The following is a 25,021-nucleotide window of genomic DNA, read 5'->3' as shown; positions in this document are numbered from 1 at the left end:
AAAAGCAGAAGAAGGATAAATGAGGGTTGGTGATCAGAGAGAACCACATTAAAGTTGCCCAAATGATCAACATCATAATGAAATCACCTCTTTCTTTCTAGTGTAACAAGCAGTCAGCCAGGAATACTGCATAGACAGAAAAAGTCTTCATTATGGCGCTCTGAGTGTGACTTCAAAATGAAAATGACTCAAGTCGCCACCGGGGGGATTTCAGTTACCCTATCCCTGCAATTTACTTTCAACCTACCATTTAATCACCTAGAAACTAAAGTATAATTAGTATTTTCTTCACTCTAATTGGTCATAATGAAGTCAGAGTTGTGCAACACCTGCTAGAGGATGGAAGAGCTTCTCAGGTTTCTGTCTCTTATTATAATAATCCAGACGGGGCCGAGGCTTCTGGAGCATCAGGAGCCCCATACGATTACCACTGTGGCCTGCTCATCTCCTATTCTACTTCACTTTTTTTTTTCTTTCCTGTCTCCGCTCCCACCTCAGTTTCAAAGGTCTTCTTTCCTTCAGAAGACGGCACAACCTGGCCTTCTCTCAGCCAATCACAAAGCTAATTGAGTCCGTGGGGAAATTAAGGAATTCACCTTCCAGCCCTGTAAGGCTGGACACACATCAAACAAATACCAACACACATGAGTGAAAAGAGACCCACATCGCACACGCACACACACACACACACACCTGCCCTTTTGAAAACACATCAAAGCTGCCTGGTAAAAGCAACGTGATGCTAAATGCCAGTTTCAATTTCAGAGCAAAGTGCATGTGATCTTGCTGCCACGTGAGTGAAGGCATGTACAAGAACAAAAAAACAACAAAACAGTCTTGTCTTTTGCTCACTTTTGCCCACAAGAGCACAAGGGGAAGGTTGAGCTCTCAGACAGCAAAAGTGCTAAAAAGAAACAAAAAACAAAAGTTTGAACACCAGCACTTGCTGCAAAATGGAGATGCTTGCGAGCTCCAGCAACGGCAGAGTTCACGCCACATACAACTGAGGAGCTGCTAAAAGCTTCTACCACACTGGGGCCTTCAGAAAGATTCCTGGGGTGCAGAACTGCAAAGCAAAGCAGAGTTTTAAAAAAAAGGGCCTTGAGTAAAGATGGAGGCCTCATCAACATTCCTGTCTTTGTTTGGTTTTCACCAGAGAGCCAGAGGCCTCCATTGGATAAGAACTTGAGAGGACTGAAAAATAGTTTCCTCAAAAGGTTTGGGAGGAAAAAGCTGTACCAGGTTATTGTTCAGGAGAAAACAAAAGAAAAAAAATGATTACAAAAAGGACTTAAACAGTCTTTGTGGGCTGCTTGATAAAATAGCACAAGGACAGTTTATTCAGTGATCTATTCTCACTGAGCATGTTGCATCCCCTGCCAGACAGTGCGCACACGTTTTAAACGCTGGGACATTGCCAAACAAACTCTCAAGTCATTGACAAGTGTGATGAAAACAAATTAAATCCGCTTTTCTTTACAACCATGCTGAAATAGAAATGTGTCATCAATAACTATAAAGACTATGGAAGCAGTATTAAAGTGCTATGCTATTTTGTCAAAGTGACGTTTGCTAGCACATAACATCATCTGCTGAATTAAGTCCAAGTAAATGGAAATGTGCTTTAATCCTAAAACTCTGTATTGTGGCTAATATTTTAGCAGCTAACAATGCTAACGTTATCATCTGTCAGAGGACTTTTTAAAAGGTTGAACAAACACCAAGAACAGATTATCTAAAACCGCCTGTGTCTATGTTTTATACACATGTTGAATTGTTGCCCTGTTGTGTTGATGAAGTCAGCAAATAATATCTTTGGTTTGGTCAAAAATACTAAGTTACTGTATTTATCAATCTGTAAGTAAAAAGAAATGATAGAGTGACATACAAGCTAAAAAACGTTTTGGCATCAGAGTTGCCATCGTTACTAAACTAAAGGGCTGATTTAACAGCAAACAGATTCTTTAAAGACTTGATACATTGCATCTATGAGACACTTATTTTGAAGTACAAAAAGTAGCATTTTTTGAGTTATATCCCTGTTGCTTTGACAAAATTGTCTAATAAACATGCTGACAATGCTTGTTAATATCTTTATCTGGCAGCATTTGGGTATTCAGTGAAAGAAATGAAAAAGCAACAGAATGAGAAGCAAACTACGAATGATTTGTAGAGCTCTAAAAATATGGCGAGTAGATAACTGTTAGGTGCTAACAATGTTAACATGAGAATCTGCTTTTTAGCTCCTAAACAATGATGTGAACTTGACAATATTTTTGAAATATCTTTGTTGAGATTAATCAGATCAGTTCAATTCAAAAATACTTTATTGATCCCAGAGGGAATATACAGTACATACTACACAATTACCTTCAAAGAGCGGTCAGTATTACAGTGGTTCTGAAGAAGCCTCCGACTGAAGACAATGTTGTTGTGTAGCAGTCTCATGAAGAGAATGCCCAGTACTGCCTTGACTAATTTTCTTGATTTTATGTAAAATCCTTCTTCGCACCATCATCTCCAAAGCTTCCACAGTCGTCCCGAGAACAGAACCAGCCTTCTTTATCAGGTTGTTGAGCCTTTTTAAGTTCCTGACTCTGATGCAGCTGCCCCAACAGATAATGACAGCAGAGATTACACTCTCCACAAGAGACATGTAGAGAATTTCATAGCAACTTACTACAAATCTTGAAGCACATATGCTGTCTCAAGAAGTAAACTGTGCTCAGTCACTTCATGCAGATTCAGCTTGTTGTTCAGGTGAAAACCGAGGCATTTATGCTCCACCACCTCAACTTTTTCTCTCATCATAGAAACAAAGTTTGACCCTGGTGTCTGCTAACAATGCTAAAAGTTAGCATCTGCTTCAGCGGTTCCTATTGGTGCTAAGCTGAAGGACTAACCTGACTCTATGATTTTAAATTAATGAATAATGTGAAATTCAACATTTTATTCACAAGGACCACTTCAGAATTAGAAACAAAACATAGAATAGCCAAATCTGCACAAGAATATCAAACAGCCATTGTTGATTTCTTAAAACAAAGTGGAATATTTTCTCTGTCTGTGAGACAAACAGAAATGTTCAACCTCTGGTATTTGTGAGCTGGATGTATGATTAGACCCCTAGTAAAGACATAAGCAGTCCCTGGATAAGGATACACACGTTAATTAAACATTTCATAAACAGTTCTGTAGGAGAATAGCAGGCGAAATAGTAAACCTGCTGATGGCCAAAGTTTATTTATGGACACAAACAGGACGAACTATAAAGAAAATCTGTAGCAAAGAGGCTCAACTGAGATGATGAGAAAAAGCAGTCCTGATAGGTTTTACCTAAATCCTGAGGCCCTTTGGGTTTCTGCTCTGCATCACCATGACGACTGACCTCTTTACCTCATGCTGCGTTTCCCCCTCCGACTGTAAACAGCCTTCACTTTCACCATTCATCAAACGCACATCTATCAGCTACCTGCGACACATCCGGTGGAAGACCTCAACTGTATACACAAACTCTTTCAAGGGGAGAATTTCAAGAAGGACCAAGTCGTACATGACCAAACACGGAATATCTTTCTTTTGTTTTTTAAAAGTGTATGTGATGATTAAAACGACAATTTGCCATCAGCGTTTCATTCAAGGACTAAAAAGCCTTTTTAAAGTTTCTGTAAAAGTAGAAGGACAACACATACAGCATAAGTGGTTATTTCAGCAAGAATGTGCAGAAGCTGCTGGTTCCTTCAAATAAGGACTGAAAACCGTTTACCACAACTTTCCCAAAAGAGTCAGATGATATTTCATCAGATATATAAATTAGCTATACCCTTTTTGTCCCAAAGTGGGAAAATATCAGTGCAACAGCAGCAAATTGACAGGCAATTAAAGCATGTAGACAAAAATGAAATCAGCATTAAGAATAACATGCTGTATAGGAAGTGAAAAATTACAACATAAAATACTGTAGTTATTAAAAATAGTACTTCAATTCAAAGAAATGAGCAACCGAGTAGGGTACCGTAATTGAAAAAAAAAAAAGTACAAAATGTGTATGTGTAATTGCACATTTAAAATAACAAACTATTTACCACAAGGGACAAAAAACTCTGCAAATGAAATAACAGCAGAAATGTTATTTGAAATGACAAAAACTGTGCAAATTTCAGAACTAAACATCTATTGAGTGCGTTGGAAGCAGTGATAGTTATAGAGCCCAACAGCTGCTGGGAGGAAGGATCTAACGCTTCTTTACGCAATGAGGATGTAACAGTCTGTCACTGAAGGAGCTTTCCAGTTCAACAACAGCTTTATGCATGGAAGCATGGGTGGTGGGAGACTGTTGGTGAATTTGACAGACTGCTTCATGAGAGCTGCTGTAACAGGCTGCTATGCTCGCATGGCACTGGACTGCAGTTTTCTTTAACTTTGCTTATTTATTTTTCTGCAAAGCCCTTTTAAAGAACCTTGTTTATGGATGGTGCAAAACAAATAGACATATCACACATGTAGAAGAGTAAAGATGGATGAATACAAATGCATGGAATTAAATGCATGCATTTTATTTAAATTAAATATATTAATATTTGCGGTTGTAAAGGAAGAAAGTGCAGGATGAAATCACGTGACTGCATGCTCATGTAGCCATAGTTCAGTGGCTATGCTTCTATGCAAGGCAGTGTATGTATTTAGGATGAACTACAAATCTTGGCAAAGTGTTGATACATTCCTGGCAAACATGCAAAAGCATTCTGATTGTTCCATTTAATATAGCAAATATTTGGCCAAAACTGGAACAAGATCAAATTATTTCAAATTAGTAAACATTTAAGTAAGCCTAAGATATCTGGCTTTAGAATTCTGGCAATTTGTAGTAAATATTCCCCCTGCTTAAAGACCATGTATTATGCAGTAAAAATCTAGCACTATTAGATCTGGAAAACTTGCATCTCATTTGGACTTCTCCCACGATAACAGCAGGTCTCTTCTCTTTGGCTCACAAACAGTTAAGATGAGCACAGTCTAAAGAGGCAGTGACTTTTTTCTTCTGTTTCTCTGGCGGAAATCAAATTGTGGGCAGCCTGTGAACCAGCAGGCAGATCCTCTTTTCATTTATTTATTTATTTATTTTAATGCTGGTCACTCGCACCAAGCCATCGGCCGGCATATGCTGGTGTCACACCGACTAATTAACCTCATCCAAGACGCAGCAACACACACAGCGCTTTGAATAATCCGCATACTTTGCCAGTCCGACTTCTCATTTAAAAAGACAGTTACTTGTGGAGCAAGTGCGACAGAGAAGACAAATTTAAAAAAGCGAGGAGAGGGGGGGGGGAGAAAAAACAATGTGAGGGAGGAAGAGCCCGACTCTTTTGCTCCTCTTTTATCAATGATAGTATTATAATAGGTCCATTAAAAGAGACCTGGTTACTTTACCTCCTCCTCTATATTTAACTGTCCGCTGTCCCGTGGGAGCGAGGAGGTATATGCTATCACATTACACTACGCTACATTACACACATTCATTATGTGCTGAGTAGACACCTCTGGTTCCCAGGAGCGCCCGTAAGTGGCTGTATTATTCTAAATCGCCGGTTTCACACCGGAGGAGTGAGGATGGAGGAGCCAAGGGGACAAAAAGGAAAAGGTGAGGGGAAGTGGTGAGGATGGAAAGAGAGCGACAGACTCACTAAAAACAGGTTGGGAACTCTGGTTTGGAGGCAAGCAGCTGGATAAAACACAGAGCCTGTCAGCCTGTTATAAGGAGGATGCTATTTTTCTATATACTAACATGTTTAAAAGTGTCTGTCATCCTTCTGCTACATTTCAAGACACTCACCTCCTGATCCAGAGTTGATAATTCCTCAGCTGCACAAAAGTCGCTAAATAAGATCATCACGTAATTTGCATAATGTTCCAATTTCATATAACTGCAATGGTAACACTTTATTTGACGGGTTGTGAATAAGACTGTCATGACGCCGTCATAAACATGACATAACACCTGTCATGAACATGAGTAAGTCTTCATAGATATTTATGACTGTCATAAACTTTAAACTTTTAAAATGATGTAGCTTTATGTTATTAAAGCTAAAGTTTAATCAGTAATACTTTTATAACAAATTTATGTCAGATCATGATTTCTTGGTTAATGTCAACTTGTCATAACGAAGACATTTTGAATAATATCAACTTTGTATTAAAAGTGTCATGATTTACCAAATGACACTTTATGACAATAGTCATAAATATTCATGAAGACTTACTCATGTTCATGAGTAAGTTATGTCATGTTTATGATGGTGTCATGACAGTCTTATTCACAACTCGTCAAATAAAGTGTTACCACTGCAATGATCTTTGCCAAGAGGTGGAGAATGGGGGGGGGGGTTAATGTTCTTAAGAGTTTTAAAGCCTTTTAAAACTACAAAGTAAAAATTCCCCTAGAGAAAAAGGTTAGCACTTTTTGAACACATTCATTTTGTGTCCTTTTTAGCTTTTTGTTATATTTTTCTCTCTATACTGGCTTTGTTTTTAACATGTTGCAGTAAAACGTCAATGTTTTTTGTTCTATATATTTCACAAAAATAGAAAACAACTGTCAATAGCAGTGTGGGGAAAGTGACGCAACTGCCTTGAAGGGATGAGCCAGCAGCGCTCATTACGTGTGGAGAGGTGAACACCACCTGTCCGCTACCGCTGGGATGGACACGATTTGGCCGGCTGTGAGTCCCCGCTCATTGGGAGGAGCGAGAAGAACAACAAACGAATTTGCACTAACGTCAGAATCTCCAATCACACCAGAAAAGACCGTTAAAATGATCGCTTTTTTTTCCTCCATTATCCTGATCAGCTTAGCTTCACAGAAAGACAAACATTCCCCCTCCACACCCCACTTCCTCTCCCCCGTCGCCTCGACGTGTGTACTCGAGTACATGTGTGTGTGATTCCTCCTCATTACAGCTGCGCTAATTACACTCTCATTAATGTAATTAATATTCACGGATCCAGCTCCCACAAGTCACAACATCAAAACAGAGCAACGCAGGGCGATTAGCGCGCGCGCGCACATGCTCCGCACGCCGTCCACAGCTGAGAGCGCGAGCTAAAAACATGGAGAGATCAGATGGACATCGTGCGGACACGTTAGGCAAGAGGAGCGTTCCTGGAGGAAAGGCTGCTCTGATGTGAGGAGCTCAACTTCAACATGGGGAGGAGAGGTTGCACTTATCTTGGTCGTAGCAAGGGTACCAAGCAACTTTTCTCTTCCTATGTGATCAAACCTATTTGAGTAAACAATGGACTTCAAAAAAATGAAATACGTTTTTATACTATTTACACAAAAACTAAATATATGTGTTGTTTAATTTGGGTTTTAGTACGTTTAGTTTTGATTGTATTTTAATTATTTTTCACATTAGGTTTTAAAAACCCCAGCAGGACCCTGTTTAAGGAGTTCACTCCAACTTTGAAGTCTTAATGAACCTTCACAGGGATTAACGTCATTTACAAGGAGACCTACCGCATGGCTCTCAGTGCAATTTTGTACGCCAGTTCAGCGTCATGAGGTAGCAGAGAGGTGAAGAGATAGCGAGCGAAGGTGTGCATGGGGACACTCTCTCGATGGACGATCTCTCCGAGGCCAGAGTACGGACCAGCTGTGAAGAAGAACCGACATAACGCAACACGCTGATGAACAAATGTGTTTGCGGTAAACCAAGACTAAAGGAATTTAAACTTTTCATGCTGATAAAAAGACTGAGTCATGACTTCCTGTGGCATGCTGCGGAGTGACGCTCCCTTCCAGACAGGAAGCAGGGCAGCCACGCGGCATTTAAACAAAACTGTGACGTCAAAACACATATGGTCGTGTGTGCGGATTTGGCCTCGTGCCCTCCTCCTTCCCTCTGCATCTTCCTACGCGCCCCCTCATCTCTGGTGGGTTATTTTAAACCCCCACGGGCCTCTAAGCTGCAGACCACATCACAGAGCGGCGCGGCTGCAGGCCTCCTGGGGCCCCCGCAGCGGCCTCAGACCCGAGCTGCTCTATTAGCGAAGGAGCCAGAGGTGGGTGGTCGCGCCGCGCCGGGGACGAGGCAGGGCTGGGATTTGGGTGGGGACTGCAGCCGAGTCTGACTTGGTCGGTTCCACCACCACCACCACCACCTCTGTCCCTCCTTCCTCTTCCCCACAACCCACTCGCTCTCTTCCAGCTCCAGCTCCTGTAAATGCACACACACTTTTGTGTGTACCGGCATATGTGTGCTGACACAATACCCCTGGCGTTGCTGTGTAAAGAGCTCATTTTGGTCTGGCCCAGGACGGCTCAGCCTCTATTTGCGCCACAAAATGAAAGGATAATAAATAGTGAGACAGAGTCAAATGTGTTTTTCCTGTTTTAGCAGGAATGCCTTGGCTCTCCGTGTGTGGGTAGGTTATGAAATGACAGGGAGGAGGCGTTGCTGTGTATATATTTGTGTGCATTTGTACCAGAGCGGACTGCAGGGAAATTTAGGGAAATAAAAGTCAACAGACGGTAAAAGCTGAAAGAATCAATCTGTGGGTCTCCTTACCCTCGAGCAGAAACACAGCCTGTTTACGGAAGATTTTGACCAGGGAGTCATCCAGTTCCACTTCCTGCAGCTTGGCCAACAGCTGCTCCTCGTTGCGACACACCTTTTCCTGAGCGTACAGCCCGTCGGGCATCACTCGCTGCTGGCCCAGGCCGATCAGAGCCGTCTCCACCGCCAGCGCCATGTACGACTCGCCGTCTCCCAGCAGCCGCTGCACGGGCATCCGCTGAAGATCGGCTCGGCTCACGACGCTGGAGCAATCTGCGAACACAACGCCGTGATGTCTGTGTCACTCCCTGGGGTTTTGGATGCTAGATGACTCTAGTCTACATGAACGTTCCCTGCAGATCCTACGAAAGCAGCTCTAAGTGGGCATCTAAAATGCATATGAACACATTAGGAGGGATTCTGTGCTAACTGCTCCTCTTTAGTGTAGAGGGCTATTTCTGTTAGCAGAGGAGGCAACGAGGGACTGAACAACCACACGCGTAGGAAAGGAGAGTTTTAGTACCCAGAACAGACATAAAGATGAAACAACAGAGAAACTATTACTACTGTATCGCTTTTCATTTCTGTGATACATTTCTTATCATGATAAGGTTTATTGTTGCCAAGTTAAATTCCAATTATTGCTTTATTACCTACCAACTGTCTATATTGTTTGTACAATGAGAGTATCAATACATTTGAAAATATGATTAAATGCAGTTAGTGTGAGCAGTTTAGTGATAAAACTCACATCAATTTATGTGACTGGAGTCCGAAAGAACCATATTACAAATGGATATGTTTTTCGAGAGCAGTATTTGTGTTTGTGGAACTAAAATAGAAAACCTCAATAGAAATCATACATTTTTCGTAATGCACATGGTCTTATATACCCTTCCATAATAGTAGATGTATTATGGATCCATTATGGAAACTAGTGTTTAATTCTGTTCATGTGACTCATCAGTACCTGAGAGGTCTAAGCAGGTGTTGGAGCCTTCCTCACCCGCTCGTCCCGACTCCGTCAGGGTACTGAACAGGGTGCCGATGGGATCCAGAGGGTGTCCCACCCAGCCCTCCATGTTCGTTATGGAAGTGTGGCCTTTATGGAGCAACTCTGTGAACAGATATTCAAGCAATTGTTGAATGACTGGGATTTATTTTATAAAGTGATACAAGATCTACTTGGAAATCCATCCATCCACTCCAAATTGACATCATCCAGATCATTCCATTGTCCAAGCCCAGAAGGGATATATAGTCTATCCAGAGAGGTTGAGGCCTACTATACCGGGTCTCTTTTCTTTATTATTTTTACAGTTGGAAAATCCCCTAACATCCTGATCAGATGCCTGAATCACCTCAGATGACTCATGTTGATGCCTAGGAGCTTTGCTCTGATGTCCTCACCTTATCTCAAAGGGTAAGTCCAACCAGCCCAGAGTGAAAGCTAATTTCAGCTGCTCTTATCAGGTATCTCGTTCTTTTGGGCATCCAAAGATTGCAGATGAACTGAGAAAACGAGAGCTTAGCTCTTTTTTTTTTCAGGTCTTTTTTTATACCACCAAAGAGCGGAGGAGCAACAGAAGAGGGAATTGCGATCCGCGTATGCATCTTTTTCTCTGTCCTAATACAAGTCATCAGTTTCGATTCTACTCATCACTTGGTGTTTTAGCATGAAACCACACACAAATCAAAAACAATCCTTTCAGCAGGTTTCTTCAGAAGAGAAGCTTTACATTTCTGCTTAGCTAATTTAGAGACGGGTATAAATGTGAATTTTTAGAGCAGCTTTGACGTTTTCAACCTATAAACAAAGTGCCACAGCTAACCTTTTTTGTGTCGTCGAAAGTGCTCCAGCTGCCTCTGCTGCTGCCTCCGTAACGTGTTCACCACGGCGATGGCCAGACGGAGGGCTTCTCTGGGGTAACCGTGTGAGCGCAGGGCGTCCACCCGAGCGCAGGCCGTAGGGACGTGTTCTGAGGAAAAGACAAGTCCCACCTTAATAATCCGGCTCCTGCCGTTTGATGGTCAGAGCCCAATTTCAGTGTTTAAGTCATTTGAAACCTACATATGTATGCAGACTCACCATGCCACAGAGGCCAGCCGCGTGAGTCGAAGAGGGAGCCCTCCTGGTTGTCATGGTAACAGTAGTTGGCATAGAGGTCACTGGCGATGATGTGTTGGAGGTGTCGGTCCTGCCAGTGCAGGTCGCAGGCCTCGATGGCTCGCGTGAACACAGTCCGGTGGGGACGCATCTCTGCAGAGGAAGGAGACAGTTTGAGCTCAAACATTTTCAAAACTATTTTAAAATCTGCTTATTTATGCCGTTATGCATTTATCCATTTCTAGGGAGAATGGCTAAATTTGTATGAGCATAAAATAAAAGACGATGTTAACGGACTAGTTTTTCAGCATCACTCCTGGACAGGATATTTGTGATTTTGGTCATATTTTGAGGGTGAAAGAAGAAAATCTCAGAGACCCGTTTAATATGAGATTTAAATGAGTTGGAGTTGTATGTGTGGTTGAACTGAATTGACGCTTCATAAATAAATTGAATTAAATTTAATAACCTGGTTGATTAACTTGGTGGTTAAACTAAAGCTGAACAATAACTCCTTTAATTTCAATGGAAAGTATTTATTTCCATTGAACAAAAATGTGATCATTTTAAAAAAATTATCCAAATAAAAGGGCAAATGCATGCCACGCGTTTTAAGATTTTGGAAGTAATTTGTCGCTTTTTTTTTTTGTTTTTTTCTTATTTCACAATAAGATGCCACTCCCTGTTGATATACAACACAAAATCCCAAGGTAATATTTTGAAGTTTGTGATCAAATGTCTACCAATCTTGTGACAATGTGACACATGATATTTCTAACCTTGGTTACCGTGAGCGCCTTGGGGCAGTGAGTGGGTGAGGTTGGGCAGCTCATTGACGTGGTTGCCGTCCTCCCAGGGGCAGACGTCCACGCTGTTCCACCGGCGCAGCTGCCGCAACCACGACGACTTCTGCTCAGGCTTGCAGTGGGGGTTCAGCACGATGCACATCCACAGGGCGCCTGTACATGCAGCGAACGCGCAAACTTAATCTAATGTATATGAGGATGATGTCGGCATCAGTGGAAAAGTGTGCCTTTTGAGCTATAAAACGCAGCTATCGTGTAAGGTCAAAGCAGTATTTTTATTTATTTATTTTTTTTGCTTTTCAGGAAAAAAACAGTGGATCTGATCCTTTAGAACTCTTTCTCTTTGCTGCCGCCATTTTCTGCTCCGATAGAACGAGACTTGGCTATCCAGAGGCAACGCTGCTTGCACACACATCATTTTGGAGTAAATTGGAACAAACAGAATGTGAAAAACGGCAGTCTCCGGGGAAGCAAGAACATTCAGGGATTTTACTCTCAAGAGTGCTACGGATGCGTACGCTCTACGGTGAGTGTGTGATTGTGATACAGATGCGCGGATGAACAGACAGAAACATTTTGGGGAGAAAAACCCGAAACAGGGGCAAGAGAAGGGATGTGAAGGCTGAAACCGACGGAACAGAATGTGCAGACTATGGCGACAGAATAGCACAAGAAACAAGAGTGGAAGTGATTTGCAGCACAAAAAAGCAAAATAAATAAATATCATGGAGACATGGGCAAGGACAAGTGGTTGTGGCTCAGCTGAGACTCAAAAGAAAAGAAAGACAAAAACGGGGATAGCAGTGCCGAGAGGCAGTATTCACACATCAGGTGGAGTGATAAGGACTCTGGAAGAAAGGTTTGAAGTGCGGACTTCAAAGAGTCCAAAAATACGTGGGACTGAAACAGACGAGATCACTGGGCTGTCTTCACAGAGTGTAGAGGACAAACACCATCTTCATCATCGACGGCGATAACAGGAGCGCTAGGGGAGAGCAGCAATGATGGGAGACGCTGCGGCTGCCGTCCCACTGACGGGCTTGTAGGGTTCAAACCGTGTCGGCTTGTGCCGAGCGGCTCTCTGTCACATCTACCACAAATATAATGAGAGATGTTTGAAAACACTGCAGAGGTGAGGCTCTGTGTGCTGCATTAAACGGCTTTTAATTCAAGAAGATCTCATCTAGAGCTGCCAGAGCTACAGTCACAGCGAGGGAGGGAGAGGAACCGGGCTGTCAGCGACGAGTCAGCGCATCGGAGACTGTGGGCTTTCTTGGACATAAAAGCACAAGAAAACAAACAGAAATAAAAACATGCCTGTGTGCCTTTGTGTCAACGTCTGGGTTCGATCAACCATCTTGCTATATCTGTCAGTTCCTGTGTATACAGGGGGAAAGGTGTGTGTGTGTATGTTGTTGTCGTCTCCCCCCGGCCCCCCTCACCGAGCTCGTCCCAGAGCTGTCTGTACTTGTCGGTCATGGTGGTGCCCTGCTGTCTCCATAGCGCCAGCCGAGGGTCGGCCATGAACTGCTCTGTGATCAGTGTTAACATCCTCGCTCCGTTGGAGTCGCGCATCTTCAGCATCTCCCTCACCTACACAGGGAGGGATGGGACAGAAACACACACACACACGCACAGTTTATACCAGGACATGCACAACAAGCAGCGGACATGATAGCTGAACATAGTCATGCTTCAGCTACAATGACTAAATTTAGAATATGAAAACAATGGTGCAACATTTACTTCATTTATTGTCTTTGAAAAGGTTTGCATCCATTTATAAGCTCCCTCTTCCTCTGAGGTTTCTCTTCTATGGTGGGTTCATGGTACGTTGCTACGTATAATTTTTGAAATATTCCAATGAATAGCAACAACAATACAGACTTTATCCAAAGGTTCAACTAATCCTAATTTACTTTGAATCTAGAGGGGCTGGTATTAGATTATCATGGTGTGATGACATGAAAAAATAGGTTATTATTGTATTTCAGCTAAAGGGTAGAAATACCTTTGGAGGCCTGTTAGTTGTGACAAGAAGCATTTGACTGTTTTAATGCCAACAAACAGCTATCCCACTAGAACACTTGACAATTATTTTTTTTTTACGTTCTTGTTAGACAGAATATTTGAAATTTTGAGTGTCACTGGCAATATTTCCAAACGGCCTATTTCAGTCTTTTTTGAAAGCAAAAAATCGTAGCAGGTCTCGTTCAACCAGCTGACTGGCAGTGCTCAACAAGGAGGGGCTGTGTTGCTTCAGATAGCTGGAGAAATCTCCTCATCAGACACTTTCTCTGTTCTCTGACTACTGGGGCATAAATCTGCCAGAATGCAGTTTTAAAACATTTTAAAATCCTGAAAACACTGTATGCCTAATCCACATATAAAACATGAACGTATGAAGCTTCACGTGTTAAAAAGTGGTACTTTTGTTTGCTGTTGCTCAGTAGTAGAAAATGGGTGCTATTTTGTGTGTGTTTTTTCAAGGCCCAATAAAATAAAGTTTGCCAGTCTTGAACAAAATCGGTGCAAAATTTGCATCAAATACATGCCAGCTTTCATGACCACCACCTTTCATGGTCAACTCAATAAATGATTCCACAAAATAAAAAACTGTTCAACGAATCTCGTGACGAAATTCTTCTCATTTTGTGTAACTTGGGTTTGCTCTGAAGTATTCATAAGAGCTCTTTAACCTTGTCCTTGCCTTTTCCTTTCTGCTTTACTTGAAATAAGCCTCAAACACCTTTTCAAATTTACTTGAATAGTTGGGTTTTTTTGTTTGTTTGTTTGTTTTTTGCAATTTCTCAAAGAGTTTGTATATTCTTTAAAACAAAAGATCACAGAAAAAAGGTGTGGGATAAAAAACAAAAAGAGAACAGACTCCTAACTTTTGCTACTCACTTATTTGTTTGGGGAGGATGCTGTTGAATTGCAAGTGTGCAGACGCAGCTCTGTGTGGGCGCTTAAGGATCTGTGCAAGGTGGCTGAGAAAACGTGCCTGTCATTGTGTGTGCAGGGGTGTGTGTGTGTGTGTTATATTAAAGAAGATAACTGGCTTAAAAGTGCATGAAGCTGAGAGACATTCTAAAAGCCAGGCGAGCTGGATGATAATGGCCTTGGCTTGCGGTCTTTACATAGCACACAATGCATTAATGCTGGCCTTGCTCAGCCACTGTAATAGCAGGCAACTGAGTGAGGCAAACATCTCTCATGTAAGCGTTTAATATACAGTGTGTAGTGCAAGGCTTCCCACTTTCTATACCTTGTTTTTTTCTCCCTTTATCTTCTGTTCCCTCACTCCTACAATTAGCCTGAGCTAAGACACGGCCTGCCCTTTAATGTATGTACATTATGTGCTCTCTTTTATACCCATTTCTTGAGGGAGTAAAGGATGATGCAAATGCACAAGAGAGTGGGAGAAAATGTCTGTTGAAAGGACCCAAGAAAGCTCAAAAGGAGGGACGTAAACCTACGCAGGCTGTGTGTGAGTGTGTTTTCTGTTCTGATTCTGCTTGAATCAATGTGAACACGGCTCCAACCTTGCTAAAGAGCAGGTTGAGCTGCTTTCCTGAGCCGTGGTAGCCTCCCTGGGACAGGAAGAGCTTGACTTGTTCCTGAACCTGCTCCTCGTCCAGGTGCCAGCAGTTCTCGTCATCCACGCTGGCTCCAGCTGTAGGGTCCGGGGCCCCTATACGAGCAAAAAAACATGCACATTTAAAGCACATAGGACTTGGATTTCCCTGATATCCTTTTGTTTTGGTTGACAAATATAGCTTCAGAGGTGGAGAGTAAGTTATTTCACCCCATGGCAGGATATCTGTTGCATATTTTTTGTTTGATCTTAAAGACAACCCCCTACCCATCAACAACCTAGAAACAAAATGTTTTCCTGAATGGACTTTACTTCACCAGCATTGATCTTTATGATCATGCCATCCCTGGTGAAGATGTGTAAAACTTGCAAAATATAATTCTGTTACGGAGACTTGGCGATGTCAAGCTTATTCATTTCTTTAGACTTTATTTGATCAATTTATAAAACAATGCAACATTCATGAAAAAAACATTATCCTCTGTCTGAAGTCTAGTTCACGTCCTTGGCGAGTTTTGAAACTACAAATAAAAAGAAACATCTTTAAAACTAGAAGTACAATACAACTTAAGAATAATACAAACATGTACTCATCTGATTTAAAATTACAGCAGCATAAAATAATTCACAAAACTGTTAACTGTTGCTTCAGTGTCTCTGTTTAAAGCCATTTTGTTCACCTGGGACCCTCCTATCTGCTGCACCTCTCCAACAGTGACCTGAATGTTTTTGCCTCCTTTAGCATTTTGTCCAGGCTTGCTTGTCACAAACCTAGTTGTTTTAAAACAACCTACTTGTTTTCTGCTTCTTTGTCTTTCCCATCTGAAGAGTAAGTGAAAGAGATGGGACTCTTTGTCATCTCACATTTACAACCCAGAGAAACAGGAAGTCATTTATTACAAGGCTACTTGATTCTCTGGTCCACTTAAAAATGTAAAAAAATATCAATGATGAGAATGGTTCATCTATATTTATTTAATAGGAATGTTTAGGGGCACCAATAAATATGGTGCTCGCATTCTTGTAAAAAAGCCGACAACAACAAAACAAAACAAAAAGACAAACTAATGTGGGACTTTTTTTTAACAATGTACTCATTTTAAGAGTTTGATTTTCCTAATTTTATTGAAAATATGTTTAATCCACTGACTGGACATTACTCTGGCAGCTTCCAAGTACAAAATGTTGGTAGTTTCCTCTATGTGAATTTGTAGAATGCTAATAAAGTGTTTATTAGCATTTAAGAAGTTAATAAATATGTACAGTACAGTGCTAGATTGTAGATGTTGAAGCAATTAAAAGTACGTACTGCAGAGCATCGTGTGGGATCCTGGATTTTCTTCTGACGAGAAGACAGATTGTTTCTAGCTTGCAGAATGCATTTGAACTAAACAATCTCCTAATCCCTTGCACATGTGTGACAGGGCAGCTCTGGGCCCTGACAGAAACTGATTCTCCAGACTGTGAAAAAGCCTTTGGTTTGCATTTGCAGAGATTTTCTCAGAAGGTTAAAAGGTTTCTTTGGTCTCGCTGATCTCTTTGCTCATGTTGTTTCTTTCTCTCACAACTCTTTTCTTCATGGCCCCTCCCTCGGTTTCCTCATATTTCCTTCCTCCAAGTCAGTTTCCTGTGTCTTTATTTCTGATGTCTCTTTTTTTCTCATCAGAGCTACTCAGCAGTAGCTCATCTTCTTTCTTAGTAGTCTTATGTTTCCTGCCCCTGCGGGTTTCTCTTTCTATCTTTTGCTTTGCTTTTTATTTTCCTCATCTTCCTCTCAGACCTAAATTGGTCTACAGTGTTGATTACAGTCTCTGCTCTGCTACATGGCTCTCATTAATAAGTAACATTGATCCTGACACACTTTACCTTCATCAGACAATCAATATCTATGACTGTAGGGGAAGGAAGGTACACGTCAACTGCAGATGGGCATGTTATCCTAACCATCCTCCAACACACACTGGTTTCCTCACCATGAACCTGGTTGATCTCAGAGTTCTGCGACAGGATCTCGTCGGCCAGTTTCTGCGCCGTGGGCAACACCTCGGTGTGGTGGACCGATATCAGGTACTGGACGAACTTCTGCAGCTGGTCTCTGCTCATCTGGAACAGCGTTTCCGAGATGGGCAGGTGCAGCTTGACCTGCTCAGGCTTGCGCACCCTGTAAAGTGACAGCGCCACGACGTGGGCGCAGTAGAAGATGTCCTTGTTGCCACAGGTGCACGTCACGGCGGTGATCTTGCAGCGGTCGAAGCTGACGCTGACGCTGCAGACGAGCTCCGGGGACGAGGGCGTGGCGGGATCTGTCACCGTGCCGCTCAGGTGGAAACCTGGAGAAGAATCGGAAAAGGGAGAAGAATTTTTATAGAAATTATTTTTTTCAATAGAAGGGGGGTTGTTGTTATTATTATTATTATTATAAGTGATTTTCAGGACTAGTTTCTACTCCTACTGCTGCCTTTGCTGCTTGAACCAATCATTTCCAGGCAGAAGCTCGATAATGTCAGGAGCTCTGTGTCCGCACAGCATCCAGAATCAGTTACCTGCAAATTGAATCGCTTGATCAACTCAATGAATGTGTCCTTTTTTAAGTGACATTATTGAAGACCAAACACTCTCAGGGTGTTAATACAGGTGCAGCTCAACAATGTGGAATACACTGAAAAGTTATGACATACAGAGTTCTATAATTCAGGTCTTTATTTTGATTCATTCTGGTGATTAATGACCAAAACATTTTAGAAGAAAATTAGAATATTGCATAATATTACAGATTGTTAAGATATGGACTGCTGGCTGTCCAAATGTTCAGCAGACAGTTATTGACACTCTTCCCAACGGGAGCAAATCACTAAAGGGCATTGCTAAAGAAGCTGACTGTTCTCAAACTGTTACATCCTAAGACTTGGGTGGAAAGTTAGATGGAAGAAAAAAGTTCACAAGCAGCAAGTATGACTGTGGACTTAAGGTGATTGTGTAGTAAAACCATTCAAAAGTTTGGGGAGCTTTACAAAGTGTGGACTGGACTGGACTGGAATCAGAGTTTCAAAAGCCACCACACACATTTGTGTCCCATTGATTTTTGGTGTTAAACAACTCCTGAACCAGAGGCATCAGCAACATCTCATTTGAAAAAAAAAATCCTTTGTTCAGTGGTCCAAAGTCTTGTTTTCAGCTTAGTCTATTGTTTGCAATTCATTTGGAAACTATAAGTTCCTTAAGAGGCACACAGTCTGCATTGCATTAGACTCGATGAGAATTTTCCACAAACAGTAACGATTTTTGGAGCCATTTCATCCCCTGATGTTGGTCCAATGTGTTTTATCAAGCTCTGTGCCCATTAATCACAGCTTGACAAAATGTGCGCTATTAGTTCATCTGTTGAACTAATAGCTCAACTTTTTGTTAATATTTAGATTATAATATGATGCACCTGTATATGACAATCAGGATTCATCTGACAGAAATCCACCCAGATGGATGAAACTTCTGATGAACGACAAGTGGAATTGGGAAAAGAAGCGAAGCGGTGAGAAGGGGTGTACCAGCATGAATTATACACACTCTTGTTCGAAAATGTTGTTTGATCTCATTTTGACTGCGTTATCTGAAGGTGTGGCTACTCACTATGCAGGGATGAATATGAATGAGCCAGGTGGGGTCCCCCGGCTGTGTCGTAAAACACACACTCGTGAGCACATGAAAGATGGAGGCGTGCACCCAAGTGCCGGGACGCAGTGTGAGATCATGACTTATTAATAATGGGAGGGATTTGGTGCGGCTTTATGAATGCATTTATGTACTCAGGAGAAACATGTGCAATTCATGTGCACCAGGCAAAGACACACATATCTTTAATGTGTTTATCAAAGGGCTGAGCGCTGACTAGCTTCGATGTAAAGCATGTGTTAATGCATCTACATCAAAGGGGGTTTTTTTCTGGTGAGAGAGGGGAGGAGCAAGAGTTGAATTTTTCATGGGTTATAGATGGAAATGATTGCACAAGCAAGCTAAACGGAGGTCAGGTCAACGTGGCTCTCCATCCTCTGTGCTTTAGAGATGCAGTCAGAACGCAGGTGGATGTGAAGAATGAGAAAAAGGATAGTAAACAAAAGATCATAACCCTTGCTTATGCCCTCAGGATGCATGTAAAAATAAAGCACGGCGTTGAGGGAAACATCTGCACATATTGTAATCTTAAAAACCAAAACCTTTAACATATTTTATTGCTAGAAGGAAAAACATACGTGGATATTTTACAAAGAAAAACCCACCAAACCTCCCCAAAAGTGGTTGTATGCTTATTTTAGCCCATTTTACTATGATTTTACCCTGAAATCTACCAATGCTTAGATGAGCCACTTGTGAGTAATTCAGTCCGAGTTTAATTGCAGCTGTTCTATTAAGAATGTTGACGTTTTAAGAAACCATAAGTGAACCAACAACGTCATGAAGACCAAGGAACACAGCAAACAGGACTGGGATAACCTTCTGGAGAAATTTAAGCAAGGTTAGGTTATAAAACAACTTCTCACGAAGCACTGTTCCATCCACCATCTGAAAACAGAAAGAGCGTGCTCCTCCTGCAAACCTACCAAGACATGGCTTTCAATCCAAAGCAACAGGCCATGCAAGAAGACTGTTAATCTGGGAAGAAGCCATTGCATGAACATTGTGGAGGAGCTGTACAGAGGTCCATGTTAGGTATGAGAATCTGTTGACAGGAAAACTATTAGGGGTAGACTTCATAGATTTGGCCTTTATGGGAGAATGACTAGAAGAAAGCATTGGTTGATAGACCAAAATAAGTTCCACCCTTGCGGTTTGCAACAAGAGAGCAAAAATGTGGAACTAGGTATTCTGGTTGTAGCCTACATGCAAAGTACTATGAATAGAAATTCTAGCAATGTACATCTAAATGTATAAAGCTGATCAAAATAAACTAAAATAAAATAATAGACTATAACAACAAAAAAAATGTGGTTCTACGAAGTATCCATCTCGGGATGCTCAATAGAAAAACCACACCACAACTTTCTGACTTGTAATAATAAAAAACTAAAAGCCAATACTAATTTTCTTTGACTTCAAAACTGCATTCTCCTTTGTGTTGGTTTCACATAAAATTATCCCAGAATAGAAACTTTGGGCAACAATAAGTGGTCAAGGATCCCAATTACTTTTGCAAGAGTTTGTGTATCTTCTGAATGTTTTCACTGAGTTTTCTACTAAGCAGTAAAAAAATTACAACACACTGTTGGAGCAGAGTTTGTATGTCTCTCTGGGCATCCATGCACCTTCTCTGGATACTCCAGCTTCCTCCCCAAGTCCCACAATGTATCTCTTCAGTTATCTGCTCCAAGCATATCTGGAGAGTAAACTCCCTCTTGTTCACTGTGCCAGAACTGCAAGGACTTAGTGGCTATTGGAAATATGGCTGAATAAATGGATGGATTATATATAAATTGCACTGTCACAGAATATGCCAGTTAGCCTGGTTGTTAATTCTTTATCCGCAGAACTATAAAGTGTTGGCTGCAAATATGACACAAGGCAGAGCTGCAAAACATTGCCACAGAGATATGCATTCCCCTTCTGAAAGCCAGCTGGCGGAGGAAGCACATGTTCGTTAACAATATCCACACAAGAGGGGTGTGGATCGAATATGGCAGCTCCTCGCATGTGCTGTGATCAAAGCCTGGATGTCTACAGCTGCGGGAGACGGAGGGAAACAAGGAGCCGCACTGAAACAATCCTAAACGAGACAAAAAGGTTCACACACCGCAGCTGGCCCATGGAGGAGAGAAAAAAACAACAACTTATTTTACTGCGACGCGACTCACAAATGAGAAAATGAGCGTTTGATAATCAGTGATACCTTTCGTATGGATATGTGTGTGTTTGCAAGTGCGTGTTTGTTTGTGTGACGAGAATTTCAAGAGTGGCCCCTGGTTGAGAGAAAAAAAGAAACAGAGAACATCAAAAACATGTGGGAGCTGAGAGAGCTCAAAGAAAAATCACCCTCAGATGCAAGCAAACACACACACACACACACACACACACACACACATTCTGAGCAGAAGGTTACAAAGGCAGCTGCACTTTCTTTTGCAAATGTTTTCTTTCTCAAAGGGAAAATTAACGGCGATGCACTGTAAAATTCAAAACACATGGAAACTCTACCCGGTGATAAAAGACTCGCAGGTTTGAAGCTGGAGGTGGGGGGGGGGTGATTCTGTCATGTTTCCCTCTCCTTTATCGGACATTTTCACTCTTTCACCTTCCAAGCCCTTTGTATCTCCCCCTCCCTGCTCCAGCCCTCCCTCCGTCAGTCCACATTCCCACAGCTCTTTCACTCTCACTCTCTGACAGATGGGTAGGTAATGAGTTTCGCCTTTCCCCGTCCAATCGTCTGGGCACCAAAAAATGCCCCTTGTGCCAGAAATGCCCTTTTAATTTAGCCAAGCGCTGAGTACAGGGATATTACTGCTTAGGCGCGCGCACACATGCACACACCTCCCATAACTCCTGGATGGGTGGCTATGAAACCTTCAGTGTCTCATGTGCTAGCTATTAGAGAGCCTGGTTTCCCCCTTACCCAATCCACCCAGCTCCCTTCCCAGAGTGGCGCTCTCGGCTCTTTTCAGCACATGTTCAAGAGGCCAGAGTTGGCTTTCAAAGTAACCATGATGGCCATTTTTAGAACGAGGCCTCTGTGAGGTTGCCCTAGAAACCCCTTCTGACCGCCCTGGTGAAATCACACTTGGCACAAAGCACACTGCAAGGTTGCAAGAACAGCGTGTGACCGAGGGAGCGAGATGGAGAAGATGTGGACTATACATTGTGATGCTAAGGTTTTGAGTCATGCCACATCATGTTGTGTTTTTAGTTAAGAGATCCATACTTCTCTTATTTTCATGTTTCTTCAAACCCTCTGATGATCTTTTTGAAAAAATATCTTCGAAATCTGGCTTCCTTTTCACCCAATATGAAAAGTTGGAGCTTAAATCCTGGTCAATTCTCCTTTTTACCATATTGTGCTCCCTTTGTGACATTTGTCATCCATGAAATATTGTTCGCCATTCAGCATACCTCAATTTCTCTTGGTAGTTCAACATTTTAAATATTACAGGGCTAAAACTGTTCACATAAAAAATAATCTATTTTAAATGGCTTTTTGAGAGAGATTTTTATATTGTATTGCTCATTGTTTTTAAATTTCAACCAATAGTGACTTTTATTATATATAACATTATAATTCCTGATCAATCTAAAAAAAAAAAAGACTGCAAAAATCCCACTGCAAAATGCCAATGGATTCATAATGACATCCTTAAGTACATTGTAGTAAATCTGGAAAGGATGACACTCAAGTTGAGTGGCTTCTAGTTCCAAGTTGGAAAATAGCTGGGATTTTCTGATGATTCTGGTGCTAACTGCTATTATCAGTGCAACTCAAAGACAATGTATTTTGTCATTTTTATCCATTCAAAAAAAAAAATAAAATAAATAAATAAATAAATAAAAAATAATAAAATAATAATAATAATAATATGCACATAAATAAATACAAAACAGTTGGTGTGTCACTCGTGTAAAAAGATGCGCAAACTGTCAAAAGTGCTAATAAATACTTTATACAGTGTTTTATTTAAGTAGCAGTTATAAGAGATATTAAGGTTGAAGCAGAGACCTCCAACTTTTCCAGTTTTGATTACAACTTCAGGCCATGTTTTCACTCCTTTTCAGACTTGGAGCACGCACAAAAAAACCTGACTTCCAAGTACACGTAATAAATAACAGACATAACTGATTTTCAAGGTCTGTATGAAATGTTCCTTTGCAAACTGCTTCTTTTTGCACTCAAAGAAAAGAGGCGCAAGACAACCAGAAGTACAAAAGTTCAAATTCTCAGGGAGATGAAATGACTAGCACCAAGTAATACTTTTTTTTTTTCAAAATTCTGTATATGAAACTTTTTTCAAAAGTGCCACAGCTTGACAGAGAGAAACAAATATATTCTCTCCAAGAGGGTCATTCCCAAAGGGCTATTAACTGAAAACTTGGCATACAGTTGACAATAGGCATGATGAATCTCTTCAGCGTTGTCTCGGGTCTTTGCTGTATTATTTCCTCAGTCAAAAAGACATGACTTTCATGAATATGAAATGAGTTATTTTGTTCACAACTTGTTCAAAACACTGTGAAAAACTCTGAAAGTCCTAAAGAAGGCCTGAAGAATTATTGGTTAGACCACTTCAAAAGATTACAAGAAAGCCAGGCACCTCTAAAGCAAAGTATTAAAATGTTAGGGGTGGCCTAATTATTTTTGCACAGTATTTTGTGTGTCCGTGTGCAGATTCCACAAATACCAGTGGCCCACTGACTTCTTAAGGGACCCTCATGAGAGAAATCTTACAAATGAGTGTTTACTGCAGTTTTGTACTGCACCCACAAATTGCTTAAAGCACTTGAGTCCATTCAGCACAAAAAGCTCTAGAAATGCTGGATTCCTCCTATTGTTAACAGGAAGAGAAGGACCCAAAACCTGCAAGTTCAACACCGGTATCAGAGTATGACTTTCATAATATCCCAATAAAACAAGATTATGCTTCCCACATGAAGGCAGACGGCAGGAATCAGGGCCTGGCTTCAGAGGTTTGCTCACGAGTGCAGCAAAATCACTGAACTAAATTAGATTCTGCAACATACATATATTTCCACAATCACATTAAGATTCCAAGTCAATGGAGAAAATTCAGCCCTAACAGTGGGAAGGTCATTTAGTTTATTGGCTGTACTGGTTTATGAGTGACTGTCACCTAAATCTAATATGGCACCCTGTGGCTCAGATAGCATTCATTTACTGGATTTGTGCTTGATAGAATAAAAATACACAACGGTTATCTGTGAAGCTAAGAAGTTGAGACAAAAAGCCTGTTTTAAAAGCAAGCCAAGGAAAATTGAAAGAGGATATTGGAGAAAATACACTCACTCGCCGATTTGTCAGTAATGGGTCAGTCCCCCTTCGGAACGTCTTTGAGACATATATTCAGAAAGGCGTTTAATGAAATCCTCACAGATTTTGGTCCTTATTAACATGACGGCATTAAAGAGTTCCTGCTTTTGTACTAATGACTGTGGAGGTCACAGTGAACCCATCATCGTGTTTTGGAAACCACTTTGAGAAGAATTAAGCATTGTGTCATGGTTCATTATCCTGCTGGAAGTAGCCATCAGAAGGTGGGTACACTGTGGTCATAAAGAAACAGACATGGTCAGCAACAATTCTGAGGAAGAGTGAAAATGATGTTCAGTTGGTACAAAGCCCTCTCCATGGTCGGGCAGAAGTGCCAAAATCAATTCTCACATCTTTGCAGCTGCGTGACAAAATTTGCATCATTTTGTTCTCGGCCTCATGTCGTCCGCCCTTACTTGTCACAAAGCTCTGGCAAACTTTCCACCTCCTTCGTGCAAAACTATTGAGTGATTGGTGAGAATTTTGTGGGCATGTTTAAAAACAGTCCCAATTACTCGACTTCAAGAAGCCGGCTTTTCAGCATGGATAGTTTTGAAAAATAATTGTCCGAGGTCATGAGGAAGTACACAGTGTTAGATCGAAACACTGAACTGTCTCCACTCAATTCTCGTATGAGGCAGCAAGCTTGGAGCCAACCGATGCTTTCTGTTCTTTTTTTGTAGGTTTGCCAAAAAAAAGAACAGAATCATTATTTCGTTCGAAGTTGAGAACTCATCAGAGTCGTTCCTCTCTGCTGTGGTCGCTGTGTTTACAATACTGTTGTAAATTGCATATATGACAAAACACCATGGCATATACTGGAGCAGGAGCGGGTTCACAGGAGCATGGCTCGGTATGTCTTGTGAACCTTGAAGAGTGTGTATGTAAACAAATGTTCTGCAACTGCTTGACTACGCGTCAACAGTTCAA

General features: G+C 41.4%; 1 protein-coding gene across 3 annotated transcripts in view; it reads right to left on the bottom strand.

Annotated features, from left to right (window-relative positions):
* The window catches only part of LOC114154424 (zinc finger SWIM domain-containing protein 6), a 60,589-nt gene that overhangs the window by 5,619 nt on the left and 29,949 nt on the right, over positions 1–25,021 (bottom strand). The window contains exons 2-10 of one of the 3 annotated variants that reach the window (XM_028033508.1): positions 17,046–17,402; positions 15,020–15,168; positions 12,917–13,067; positions 11,448–11,627; positions 10,651–10,821; positions 10,394–10,540; positions 9,568–9,678; positions 8,574–8,834; positions 7,523–7,658 (exon numbers count right to left, since the gene is read on the bottom strand). In XM_028033508.1, coding sequence (XP_027889309.1) covers positions 7,523–7,658; positions 8,574–8,834; positions 9,568–9,678; positions 10,394–10,540; positions 10,651–10,821; positions 11,448–11,627; positions 12,917–13,067; positions 15,020–15,168; positions 17,046–17,402 — 1,663 coding nt within the window. Of the gene's footprint in view, positions 1–7,522; positions 7,659–8,573; positions 8,835–9,531; positions 9,679–10,393; positions 10,541–10,650; positions 10,822–11,447; positions 11,628–12,916; positions 13,068–15,019; positions 15,169–17,045; positions 17,403–25,021 lie in introns of all 3 variants that reach the window. The other 2 variants (XM_028033506.1, XM_028033505.1) reach the window with 2 other exon arrangements.

Source organism: Xiphophorus couchianus, chromosome 12 (genome assembly GCF_001444195.1).
Source record: "Xiphophorus couchianus chromosome 12, X_couchianus-1.0, whole genome shotgun sequence".
NCBI lineage: Eukaryota > Metazoa > Chordata > Actinopteri > Cyprinodontiformes > Poeciliidae > Xiphophorus > Xiphophorus couchianus.
Note: the sequence above shows the minus strand (reverse complement) of the source record. Positions and strands in the feature narration are given on the sequence as shown.